This window comes from Castor canadensis, chromosome 9, assembly GCF_047511655.1.
Source record: "Castor canadensis chromosome 9, mCasCan1.hap1v2, whole genome shotgun sequence".
NCBI classification, from domain to species: domain Eukaryota; kingdom Metazoa; phylum Chordata; class Mammalia; order Rodentia; family Castoridae; genus Castor; species Castor canadensis.
The window spans coordinates 18,585,303-18,599,380 of NC_133394.1; the positions used below are offsets into that span (position 1 = coordinate 18,585,303).

Below are 14,078 nucleotides of genomic sequence, written 5' to 3' on the forward strand. Positions count from 1 at the left end.
ACATGTTTGAAAATTACCAAAGAAGATAATGGGAAGAATGCTGTGAGTTCACATTTTTGCAAATTCTTTTAAACCCTGACTCTATAAAAGAAAACTTAACTCTCTTATCAACTTTGTGTCCAATCTGTTACATTATGTTTTGTTTAAAGTCTACAAAGAAAATCCACCTTCATATAGACAAGTACTTAAGGAAGAAGGATCTCACAATCCCCTGAAAAGACCTCATGGACTCCCCCCAAAATTTTCAGGCTACATTTTAACAACTATTGCTCTAAAGATTATATTCCTATAGCCAACCTAAGGAAAACTGACACACAATCAAAATCTGCTTCATACTTGGTGCTGCCCTGACCCAAAATTCCCCTCCCCCCAGATAGCTCTGCAAGCCAATCCAAAACAATATGAGGCTCAAATGCAACCCTATTTTTCTCATAATCTCTTTGTAAAGGGTGCATTCTATTAACAGAAAATCAGCCAGGAGTACAGCAGTTCACTACAATGGAAAACAGACTCACTGGCTACCAGCAAAAACTAAAGTAAGTTCCACAACAGGCAGAAAACAGTTCCTGTCAAGGGTCTAACACTAATTATTTTAGGCTTTGGGGGCCATGGAGTTTCTATAGCAAATATTCGACTTTATCCTTGTAGTGAAAAATAGCCACATACAATATATAAATGAATGGGAGTGGCTCTATTCCAATCAAATTTTATTTACAAAACCAGTCTGGACAGATTTGGTCCTTAGGCAATAGTTAGCTGAACTCTGCTTTGAGCTAACCAGATCTCAGAAATGTAGTGCTCAGTTCAAGGTCATTTTGTAAAATCAGATACTTTTCATATCTACCACTGGATTTTACTCAAACATAAATTTGTAGGGTGGTTCTTCCAATCTATGATAGCTTTATAAACCTTATAGTAGTGCACCTGCTTCTGCTGAGGAAAGCAGCAGCAGTTACCCTGAAATAACTAAAGGTTATCCAAAGTCAAAAAAATATATAATCATGAAATAGTAATATATTCTTACAGAATGACAAACTATTCCAGAATAAAAACTTTGAAAGTCAATAAGCCAGAGTATACCATTTCTGCTCATTTCTTCTAGTCAATTTATAATTATATATTCCCTCTGCATAAGGAAAAACCTCCTTGCAAAAAGACTGGTCCATAAATGAAACCAATACATTTTTACTATATTAAATATTTGAAAATATAAAATTTTCTCTAAAGGTACAAATGCAAAGATTCAAAAATAACAAATAGGTAAGTTGCAAACTGACAGAAGATATTCATGAACAATATATCTAGCCAAGCTTTAAGACCAAGGATAAAGCATTTCTACAAAACAAAAAGAAATTGTGGATTAAGATTATAATGAGGGACTCCTATAATCCCAGCCAGCACTTGGAAGGCTGAGGCAGGAGGATTTTAAGTTCCAGGTCAGCCTGAGCTACATGATGAGACCATATTAAAAAAAAAAAAAAGCTAAAAATGACAACATCAAATTAAGATCAGTGGGGATGGGGAAGACAAAGCATTTGGGGAAGGGAAATCAGCTTCATAAATAACGGTAGGCACACTGTTCTTTACACCTTTTGATATGTCTACATTATTTCACTTAAAAAGCCACACAGACAACTTAGACTGGCTTAAGTTTAAAAAAAAGAGAGAGAGAGAGAGAGAGAGAAAACTAGCAGATTTTTCTGAAACCAACTTTTTAACTGACTATAACAGAACTAAAGTGCAGACCATCAGCCAGAGCTTTTCTTACTCCACCTTCACCATGACATACTGACACAAGTGCCCATCTTTGAACACAGTGCGCCACCTTGTGTTCAAAACTCCTAAAAACTATTAAACAGACCTGTGTCTGTGAGGATGGCTTACTTGAAAATATAAACTCTTTATGGTATGATATGAGATTTGACAACATTAATTCAAACACACACAAAGCTGACATTTGAAAAATTACTTTGATTCTGAGTAAGTTGGCAAACTTCTTTTTTGATGCCTCTTGGTAGTTATTTTACTGCACTTTCAGAGAATAATTTGACATTTTCCTTGAATTTCAGTATATGAATTTTTAAAGTAAATTTCAGAATTATAGATAATTAAAACACTAAAATACACTTTCATAAACTTACTGAAAGGTCTACTCCCCGTTCCTGCATAGGGAGAGGAAATATTTCTCTCTCTCTTTCCATTTCCCCCCGTTTCTTATCTTGTTATGCTGTATTCCTTTCCTAATAAACTTTACTATTAATATAAAAATAAAAAAAGAAAGAAACTTACCTTTGAATGTGTGATTGACAAAGTGTCTACCCACACTCGCCAGCCACCCCACTCATATTTGACTGCATGGTAAAGTAGTATTCTGAATACAGCAAATACCATTTCTGTTATCTTTTGCTCATCTGAATTCTTAGGATTAAAATAGCAGAGGGAAAGCATCCACTCTTGCCACACAGAACACTGTAGCAAGCTCCTGAAAATTATAAAAGGGTACTCAATTACTAAAAAAAATAAAATCACTATAACAATTCCAAACAGTAAAGATCTAACGAGAGCTGGATGTGGTGGTGCACATCTCAATCTCAGCGCTCAGGAGGCTGGGGAAGAAGGCTCTCTCGAGTTCAAGGGCAGCCTGAGCTACACAGTGAGACCCTGTCTCAAAAAGATCAAAACAAAAACAAAAAAAAGTGATGGTCTAAAACAATTAACCCCAAAACCGTATTTAATCTGTATATTTAAAACATTCCAGCAGTGTGCACTGAAAGCTCTACCTTAACTCTCCAGTACACTACGTGCACACTCTTAACGGTAGCATCATTTCACATCCTATTTTCAGCAACTTCTCTAAGAAAACTGGGCTCATATAAAAGAATCTGTGAATACTGCAAAAAGATGCTTTGTGATCCAGCTTACCTCCTGTTTTCTCTACTGTTATTAAAAAGTTTAATCATGTCAGAAAGAAAGGCTCGGCGAACCTCCATGCTCTCTGGGCACTGGGGAGAATTTCTAAGTAGGGTCGCAATTACTTTTAATATCTCTGTAAGACAGTTCATAAATAAGAAAAAAACACAACACAATGAAAGCAATCATGTTGTGAGGTCATCAATACATCACAATTTCTTTAGTTTCTTTATATAAAATGTCTACTGAAAACCTGATGTTTTAAAAACTCTACAGAAAAGAATGACAACACATTCATAAGAAACCATTTATAAAAAAGAAAAGGACTTTATTTCATGATTTGAATCTGTAAGGCAGAGTTAGGAGTTTTTATTTTTGGGGAGGTGGGTTGTCTGTTTTTTGTCTTTATGTTTCTTTTTTCCCAATGTTGGAGATTAAACTCAGGACCTTTGGCATTCAACACAAGCGGTCTACCACTGAGCAACACCCCTGGTTCCAGAGTTGAATTTCAGAAGGTTAAAATAAAACAACTCTAAATTGCAAATAAATTAAATGAAGGCAAAAGTACTCTCTCTTTGGTCTCTTTCAAATAGTAAAGCTGGTCTTAAAAACCAAACAGAAACACTATAATAAAAATCTCAAGAAAAAAAGAATCAATTCTCAGATTCTGGGACATAATTTATAATATGTACACCCAGCCTTTCCTTTATCCAAGTGAATTTTTTCTAAAGCTATGAAGATTTTCTTGTATAATTTTAAAAGTAAAATTAAGAGACAAAAAAAATCCAAAGGAAATTAAATCTATTCAATATCCCATCTCCCCAACAAATGCAAACAAATCTGCTACTATAATGGTCTTAATATAGAGGTGGCTAAATTTCCAGAACTTAGCTTAAAGAAAAAAAAAGTTCCTCAAAATATGTATATATATAATCCCTAAATTTACAGATTAAAAGATAGCTATAACTCTGAATTTAAAATTAAATAACACATAAAATTTTTATCAACTAAAATTTTAGCAATTCTAAGACAACCTTTGCCAAGGACTCTGGTGACTCTGAAATAGAAAACTCAAAACAGCAAACTGAAGATTCTCTGTCACACAATTAATGATACTTTTGAGAGAAGCTTATAACTTCTAATGATAATTTCAAAGGTTTTTACCTAGACAATGATTACAAGGCTGATGACAACTACTACATGGGTAACTGTCACGATTTTGAGAATAAACTACCATAATGCACTGTTGTAAGAAAATACAGTTAACTCACCTAGCCCTTACCCAGTGATCAGTAGGCACTGTTTATTATCATCCTCATTTTAGAGTCAAGCAAATTCACGCCACAAAAAAAAAAAAAAGCTGACTACAACTAAAGAATTCAACATAGGGGGCCTGTATTTAGATCCACCATACACACTAATTGCCTTTTCTGAGTGGTACATTAAGTATCAAGTAGATTGACTGCTATGGTTTGAATGTGTCCTCTCGAAAATGCAGGTGCTTCCCATATGAGAGTGATAGAAGGAGGGGTCTTTAAGAGATAATTAGGTCATGAAGACTTTAAGGTCTTTATAACAGGGGCTTCTGCAGCCTTTGGCTAACTTGGTCTTCAACCCTCTTTGGAAACAAAATAGCCCTACCAGACCACAGGGAGGCACCTTCAGCTTGGCCCTCTAAGTCTCCAACACTCTGAAAAATTTTATTCCTGTTCTCAATTACTAAATCTCAAGTGTTCTGTTACAGCACCAAATGACTAGGATAATGAAGTATTCTAAAATTCTAACATTGACTTTTTCCTTCTTTTCACTCTCAAAAATAATGACATCATTATCTCTTTGAAAGCACAGGAAAAAATTAAACTTCAGAGCTATTTTTAAAATTAGCACTGAAGTAGCTACTATACACAGAGACACGCTCACTAAAAAAAAAGCAAACAAATTTCAAACTCTACAAAGTTCTTTTAATAACACAATTTTTAAAACATGATAAAAATGTACACATTTACAAGTGCTTAAGAATTCTAGAGATAAGGGTATGGCTCAAGAGGTACAGCACTTGCCTAGTAGCTGTGAAGTCCTGGGTTCGATCCCCAGGACCCCTGGGGTACCGAGTACCCCAGGCTGGGCATGGTGGCTTACATCTGTAACGCCACCTACTAGCAAGCCTACTTGGGAGGCAGAAATAGGAGGACTACAGTATGAAACCAGTCTAAGCAAAAATTTGGCAAAACTATCAAGAAAAGCAAGCTAGGCATGGTGTCTCACACCTGTATTCCCAGCTACTCAGGAGATAGAGATAGAAGGATCACAATCCAAGACCAGTCTACAAAAAATCCTAAGACACTGTCTAAAAACAAACTTAACCAAAAAGGGTGGAGACATGGTTCAAGTGCTACATCAATTGCCTGGCAAGTGCCAAGGTCCTGAGTTCAAACCTCAATACAACAAAAGTAAGTAAATAAATAAATAAATAAAAAGAACACAGGTATCTTTCTCATTCCAAATTTTGTTTTCTTATATTGACAGTAATATAAGATGAAGACTACCTCCTTGGTTTATGTTATTTGACTTGACATTGCTAAATAGTACAATTAAAACTTTTCTGAAAGTCTGCACCAACATCTTATGAGTAAACACATAACTTAAGATAATGCAATGTTACATTCAACATAATACACAAACAAAAGTAATATTGTACCATTGCCCTTAATGAAATATTCATCTAATGATCTGTTTCCACTGTATCAACTTTAGGTTTTTCACAGTGACTTTCTTTCTAAGTAGCAAAAGGTAGGTTTTTCTTTTTTTAAAATGTACAAAATACATACGAGGGTTTTGTATCTTTACTGAAGAATCGGGATCTGGATGCTGCTTATGTATCACCTGAGTACAAATCTGTTCTATAAGAATCTACAAAAGCAAAACCATAAATTACATTAGTATAACCAGTACATTACTATCACTATAAGGGAAATCCAACTATAATACTACTCAAAATTTAATATACAATCCAATTTTCAAAGCTAACAGTTACAGATAAGTATCTTCAGTATTATTATGCTATTTTCACTTAATTATAAAATTAAAGACCAAATAGTCAATATAAGAGAGACACTTAAACAAGGGTTAACTACATTGTTTAGTAATTCACACATTAATAGATTTACACAAATGAAGCCACATCTCCTTTAGATATACGATTTTAAAACTGTATGTTACAAAAATAAATGGCTTTATTTTATTTAGACACTGACAACTCAGCATTATCAGCACTTTTATAATAAGAAATTAGGGACTGGAGGTGTGGCTCAAGAGGTAAGAGCACCTTCCTAGCAATTGCAAAGCCCTGAGTTCAAGCCCCAGTGCCACCAAAAAGAAAACCAAATTCATAAGAGTAGTAAATTCTAACTACATTCCTACCTCAAAGAGAACATTGTATGTGGTCATTGTGATTTGATTTGTCTGAAGCATGAGCCTCTCAGCTAGCAAAGAAAACAATCCATGCCCAAGCATGACTTCAGCTTTTCTCCTACGATTACATAAAAAAGAAATCATTGAATGCAAATTTACTGTGCACCACTTACCACGCATGCTGAGTGAAGGAAACAGTGTTTTTCAGATGACAAATTCCAAACCAATTACTCTTACAATGTTTTTCAAACTAGAAGTTTTAAGGCTTACAAAATACTTAACTAGAGAAATACTAACTACAATATAAGCATAACTAAAGTTTAAGAAAAAAAAAAAGAGAGAGAGAGAAGATTAGCTATGCTACCACAGCAAAAACTTCTACTAAAGTCTTCAGAGCAACTATTTAAGTACTTGCTACTATCTGCCATAACTGGGCTAGGCTCTATTGGGGATGACCATCTAAAGCACAAAAAAAAACTGTAGGAGAAAATCAACATGAAGGAGAAGGAAGAAATAACATAATTTAAGAAAGTGAATACTATGTAAATATGCACCAAAATTAACATTCTAAGCATTAGTTTAAAAACTGAAGGATCACAACTTTAATTATACTCCTAGAGTAAGCAAACATCTCCTGCAAATGGTTGGAGAGCAAACATCTTACACTTTGCAGACCATATGGTCTTTGTTACATCTCAGCAATGACCTTGCAACATGAAAACAGCCACAGGTAATAATCAAGTAAATTACTGTAGTTGTGTTCTAATAACACTTTACATACAGGTGGCCAGATGGACTCCTAAAGTCTGCAGTTGACCAACACTTTTTCTACCGCCAAAATTTCATTTTTTATAAGAAATTACTCCTGGTATAAGGAACCAGAGAAAATATGGTTATCTGCATTCAGCTAAAGAAGCAAGTAGGGCAGCCTCAGGTTTTAGTTAAACGTATAGCAGAGAACACTGTGACACACACTGGCTACTTATGAGCATTATAGGACAGACAATGCAAATGATGGTGCAAGTTACTAAAATGAAGTCTTCAGTCTTCATAGTTTCTAGAACTCAAGATATCCACTTGATTTAAGTAGTTTTCATTTTTAAAAACCATATATTACCATTCAACTTTATTTTTAAAATGCGTAGTAATGGGATTCAATCCATATAGTATTTTATAAATAAAAAATATTTAAAGTCAAAGGGAAAGCAGGAGAGGGGAGGGGAAGGGACTGCAGAACAGCAACGTTTTTCAAAAGGTTTAAATAAATAAACAACAAACACAAGTTCACTTTAGATTTCATGCATACTCACTTTGGGGCCAGATGTTTTAAAAAATAGCCCATTGCCTTGAGAGCTTGTACTCTGATACCTTCACTTTTTGATGCCAGAAGTTTATAGATAGCACTGAATAAATAAAAATTTAAAACAATTTTGAGTACAATTTTTTAAAAAGTAAAAAATTTAACATATCTGTATCTTTCATATTGTTTTAAGCTTCTTTCAAGTGACATACAACTGAGGATCTCTGACATTTAAAAACTTTCTTGGGTGGGATGTGGTAGTACGTGCATGTAATCTCCTTCATGCATGTAATACATGTAATCAAGGTCTGAGGCCAGTCAGGGCAAAAGCACAAGACCCTATCTGAAAAACAAACTAAAAGCAAAAGGGACAGGAGCATAGCTCAAGTGGTAGAGTATTTGCCTAGCAAGCTCCAGGCTCTCAGTTCAATCCCCAATACCACTTAAAAAAAAAAAAACCTCAATTATTTCAGACTAATTATACTTTCTTTCAGTGAGAATAAATGAAAATGAATTAAAATTCACAATATATGGTGACTTTTCCATGCACATACATATATGCAAATCTTACTGCACTTTTAAACCTTTTTAAATCAGTATAAATAAAACACTATTTAATATAGTACATATTTAAATTTGTAAATAATCAGCACCATGAACAGGCTACTAATGTATGATTATCAAAAAAGTTGTATAAGTAGTATGACTCAATTTTAAGTTTTAATTACGAAAGTAAAAAAGACTTAAAACCGAGTGACCATTAAAAATAAATTTCACATTTAATTCTGAAAAATTATGTAGTAATTTCATTTAATTGCAAAAGAATATTGAGGGTAGTCTTATGTATATAAAAACAGACTGCACGGAAAGTGAGATTAAGCTGACTTCTTATAGGGTTCCTTTCCATATAAACATGCACAACAAAGACAAAAATCAGAGACTTCTATGAGTAAACATTACGATCCTATTGTCCTAGGTAAAAATTTCACTGTTTCATAATTGAGTCAAAAAAAAATAGAAGAATTATGAGCACAAAGAAAAGAACTTCAACTATTAGTGATAACAGAAAAATAAATTATGTAAAACAAAGTTTTATTCAATTTAGAATAAAACATCATACTGTCATCCATAAAATGATATCAGACCCTAGGTGTTTTTTACCACAAATTTTGGAATAAAAACTGTAACATCAAACTATGCAGTAACACATAATTGTTCAAAAATCACAATAACTTAATCAAGATAAACTCCAGAAACTACTGTTTGACAATGTCTGGGGGGACAGCACTGGGGTTTGAACTCAGGGCCCTACACTTACTGGTCAAGCACATCTCCAACCCTGTTTTGCTTTAGTTTCTTTTGTTTTTCTTTTTTCACATAGTTTCTTGTACTTTTTGCCCAGAGCCAGCCTAGGACCAAGATCCTCCTCTCCCAGATAGCCGGGACTGTTTATTCACAGAAATGGGATCGTGCTCACTTTTTGCCTAGCAGACCTTGAACCACAATCCTCCCAACCTTCACCACCCAAGAAGCTGGGGTTACAGGCATGCACCACCATACCTGGCCTTAAGAAATTTTAAGTATGTTTTATTAGGATCAATAATTTACATTAATCACCTACATTGATAAACCTAATGTTTATCCTGCAATAATTTTTTGACATTAAACATTTCTGTCTGAAGCAGAATCCAGTTAGGACATTTGAAAATATAAAATCTCACTAACACAGCATCCAAATATTCACAACTTAAAGACACGTGATAAGATTAACACTAAGTAAGAATAAAACTGAAGCTAGGCATGGGGTACACATCTGTAATCCCAGTATTCAGGAGGCTGAGGCTGAAGGATGCGGGAGTGTTCAAAGCCAACCTAAGCATAGTAAGATCCTGTCTACAAAAAAGAAATAAAACTGAACAAAATATTTACTGGCAATCATTTCAGAACAATGGGTATGGACCAACGAAAGACAAAAAACTTAGAAGTATTTATTCTAGCACATTAACAGTCAATACAGTCAATAGCCTTGTTGACAGAATTACTCCTATAATTACCACCCAGGGTAGTTGGTGAGATTTTACCAGATTGGGCTGGCACCAAAAAGCAGTAGTGTTGCTTTCTGAGCAGGCAAGCTTAACATAAGGTAAGAAATGAAAACCACAGTTATTAAACTAAGAGTAGCAGGCCTTTTTATGACTCAAAGGAGGAAATGAGTAGCTTCCCTAGACCAAGGCTGAAGACAGTTCAGAGAGAAGAGCTGACCAGTCGAAAATACTAAAAATGAAAGAGCCACGGAATGACTGAGACAAGTGTTCTCTCTAACTGGGGAAGTATAATAGATAGGAGAGTTCTGAGTAGCTAACTGAAAAGGGGAAGGCAAGGGAAAGCAGAGAAGTAGCTACAACTTGGAATATAATCCCTAAACACAGATAAATCAGCAGAGCCCTGTAACAGATAAATCTATCACAAACAGATCCTTCAGCCTTGTCCTTAATCATAACCTTTACATAAATCATTGATAAACCTGTAATGTATATAGAATCACAGGAAACCCTGTGAGTGTTGTGTTAAATTAAAAAAAAAAAAGTAAAATATTGACCACAGAGAAATCAAAAGCTGCAGACCATAGAAAACCCAAAATTTGCTAACTTATTAAAAACCAAAAAAAGCATAGAAGATGAAGAGTCCAGAGTTACACTAATACTTATCCAAAATTACTAGTTTTCTACTAAAGTTACTATATATGCAAAGAAATTTTAAAAAAATAAAGTATAAACCATAATCAGAAAGAGAGAATTAAAATAGCTTAAGGTTCAAATGCTAGATTTAGCAGACTTCAAAGGTTGTGTTCAACAAATTTCAAAATGCTACATTTAAAAAATTAAAAGAAAAACAGATTTAAAATGAGCTAAAATTGGGATATCATTATAAAATGTAAAAATAAGCAGAAGGAAATTCTAGAGGTAAAAAATATAAGAAGAGAAGACAAGGAATTCACTTAAGAGCTGCTCACCAGCAACTCGGGTGTGAAAGAAATCTGTGAACTTGAACAACGATCAATAGAAATTGATCTTTGTAACCAATCTGTGGAGACATGTGAGATGATGTAGTGTTCTGACTTCAATGTTACGGAAGTGCAAAAAAAAAAAAAAAGAAGAGGAAAAAGAAGGAAAGAGAGAAGGGGAAAGGGGGAGGGGGAGGAGGAGGGGGAGGAGAGGGAGGAGGGGAAGGGAAAAGAAAGGGACAGAAAAAAAAAATCTGTAGACCTTATGGACAAAAATTCCCAAAATTTGGTAATAAAAACATTTACTTACAGATATAAGAACTCAAAAAGCCACGGAAGAATACAAAATAAATCACAATTAAACCACAGTCAAACTGCTGAGAGGCAAAGGCAAAAAGCTTAAAAGAGAAAATGACTCAAGACATACAGGATAGCAACAGTCAATTCATGGCTATCATCACATAGGAAACAACAGAGCCCAAAAGTCGGCTGACTATAGTCAAGGGCTGATAGAAAGAGAGACTATAAGGATTTTATATCCAGCATAAGTATGCTCCAAACATGAAGGCAAATAAAAGAATTCCTGGATGAACAAAGAATAAGAAATTCATTGCTACAGACATGCCTTAGGAGAAATAGTAAAGCCCACCAAGATGAAAGGAGGTAACACTAGGAGACCAATAACAAAAAGTAAACTAAAAAAAGAAAACTTCAACATCAATAGGGGGAATCTGGTGAGACCAAATGGAGTCAGCCAAATAAAGTCTCTCTGTTTTAACTACTACAACTAAAATTATCCAAAAGCAACCACTAAAATACTGAAGACTAAACAAAGCAGTTACATTGTGTGACAAAGTTAGAACCTGGAGAACTCCCATGTGGAGGTAAAACTATGATTTTTTTTTTTTCTTCTCTCTTCTGAATTTTACCCAAAAGTGGGCCCTTGACTCAGAAACTCAGACCAAAATTCTGAGAAAAACTGTGCTTCTGGTTAGAACAACATGGAAAATGAGTCTGAAAATGTGGTAGGAAGGAATCCTAAATGGGAGAAAGTAGTAAAATAACCTGTAAATCTATGGAATAACCCACAAAAGACCTGAACTCACTCAAGAGATACATGTGTGTGGGACAAACGTATACCAGAAGAACCCATGAAATAAGACTTGAATTACCACTCAATGCACTGCCTCATTCCAGAGTGGAAAAAGTGCAACAACAACCCAAAGCAGTATAAGACAGGTCTGAAAACAAAGTGGTACTGGAACCATGAAACACAGACTTGCAGTCTGACCCTACCAGGTTGACTATTTGCTTTTTAAAAAAGAAAACAGAAACAAAAGAGGAAAAACCTTTGCTAGAAGATTGCTAACAGGACTGTGTATGTAAAATATAACAAGACACATTAAAACATTACTTAATATATGAAAACAAAGAAAATGTGATCATTTTCAACCAACAGACCTCAGTGCAATGGGCAAGTTATTGGGATGATCACATCAGGTTTATAAAGGAGCTATTCCAGTTATGGTCTAGAAAGAGCAGAGTCTAAATGAAATGAAAAGCAGGGAGAAATGACCCAAACAATGTATGCACATGTGAATAAATGAATAATAAAAAATAAAAAATTTTAATTTAAAAAAATATAAAAATAAATGAAATGAAAAATATAGTTCTCATCAAAAAAAGAATAAAAAATGAAACATTATCTTGTATTTTAAATATACAATATCTGAAATAAAATAAACATAGCATGTATTCAATATCAAAATTAAAAGGCAGAAACATGTCATTCAGGGTAACAGTTAAAACTAAAACTCTTAGAAGAAAACATAGATACAAATCTTTGTGGCTGTGGATTAGGCAATGATTATTTTTAGGTATGACATGAAAAAGAGAAATAGCAAAAGAAAGCAGCTGAATATGGTGGCATATGCCTGTAAAACTAGAACTCAGGAGGATTGTGACATCGAGGCCAGCCTGGGCTACATATACTATATCTCAAAAAGAAAATTAAAAAGTAAAAACACGAAACACAGAGTGGTAGAAAAACTTTGCACATCATCTAATTGACGAAGGACTATTATGCAGAATATATAAGGAACATGAACTCACAATAAAAAAAGATAATGGCCCAATTTAAACAGAAGTAAAGGCCTCTGTGTCCTCTATGTTAGCTTCATTGTCTGGTATGTCCTTCCCATGTGATCTGAAAGATGACCCCCAGGAGCTCTAACTCCCATGGTCCTTACAAATAGAAAGGAGAGCATCCTTCTGACCCAACATCCACGTCCATCCCCTTCAAGGGCCTTGACTGATGCTCCTCAGTAGATCATGTGATCATGTCTGCACCACTAACTGGTCTAGGAAAATGAATAATACTTTAATCAGCTACAACTGATTAGGACAGGAGAGACTTTGTGGTGAAATGAAGGAAGGACAAAATAAACAGATAAATAAAAAGGCAACCAAAAAGTACATAAACTTGAAGATTAAGTTTATCATATACCAATCTAATATCTCTCAAATTTGGTAATTAAAAAAGCACCCCCTAAAAAATGTCATAATGACATTACAGAGGAAAAAGCTAAAGAGAATATCTTCAGAGCAAGTACAGAAATCTCAGCACATTATATTTAGCAAAGAAGATTTGAATGACCATAAATTTCTCATTAGAAACTATAGAGACAAGTCAACAGGAGAAAAACTTTTTAAATTGCTAAAGACAAGAACTACAAACACGGACTTTACCATCTGACAAAAGCATCCTAAGGAGATGTTTAAAAAAAAAAAAGTTTCCAAAAAAATTGTTCAACAAAAAATTCTAACAGACGTCCACATTTGATCAACCAACAGCCACACTGATCAGAGGTGAGAAAAACAAGAAACAAATTCTCTGTATCAGAAATAAGAAGTGACATCACTACAGAAATCTACAGATATTTAAAAAAAAATAAGGAACAATGTTGTAGCAATAAATTAAATGGTCTAGATGAAGCAGGTAATTCCTTAAAACTACAAACTATTAAGGATCATTTAAAAAGAAATGGACAGCCCAAACTGCACTGCATCTATTGAGGAAATTGAATTTGAAGCTAGCAACATTCCCACAAAAAAATTCCACATGTGAATAACTTCACTGGCAAATGTTAGCAAATATTTAAGGAATAAATAACAATTCTGTGAAAACTAAAGAGCAGAAAATATTTCCCAAGTCATTCTATGAGGCCAGAAATTATTCTGACACAAAACCTTAACATCCTGTGGAGCGCCTCAAGCGGCACCTGGCAAGCATGAGGCCCTGAGTTCAAATTCCGGGCCCAAAACAAATCAATGACTGAATAAATGAATGACAGCCAATGTAATATACCATATTAATAACTAAAAGAATTATCTCAATAGATGAAGAAAAAGCACTTGAAAAAATCCCACATCATTTCTGACTTAAGGGGAAAA

The 14,078-nt window shown here is 34.3% G+C and overlaps 1 protein-coding gene across 5 annotated transcripts in view; it reads right to left on the reverse strand.

Moving 5' to 3' along the window:
• The window catches only part of Lrba (LPS responsive beige-like anchor protein), a 615,537-nt gene that overhangs the window by 497,712 nt on the left and 103,747 nt on the right, over positions 1-14,078 (reverse strand). For all 5 annotated transcript variants that reach the window (XM_074041265.1, XM_074041269.1, XM_074041267.1 and 2 more), the window contains 5 exons: positions 7,632-7,724; positions 6,331-6,439; positions 5,739-5,820; positions 2,923-3,046; positions 2,290-2,482 (listed from right to left, as the gene is read on the reverse strand). In XM_074041265.1, coding sequence (XP_073897366.1) covers positions 2,290-2,482; positions 2,923-3,046; positions 5,739-5,820; positions 6,331-6,439; positions 7,632-7,724 — 601 coding nt within the window. The remainder of the gene's footprint in view (positions 1-2,289; positions 2,483-2,922; positions 3,047-5,738; positions 5,821-6,330; positions 6,440-7,631; positions 7,725-14,078) is intronic.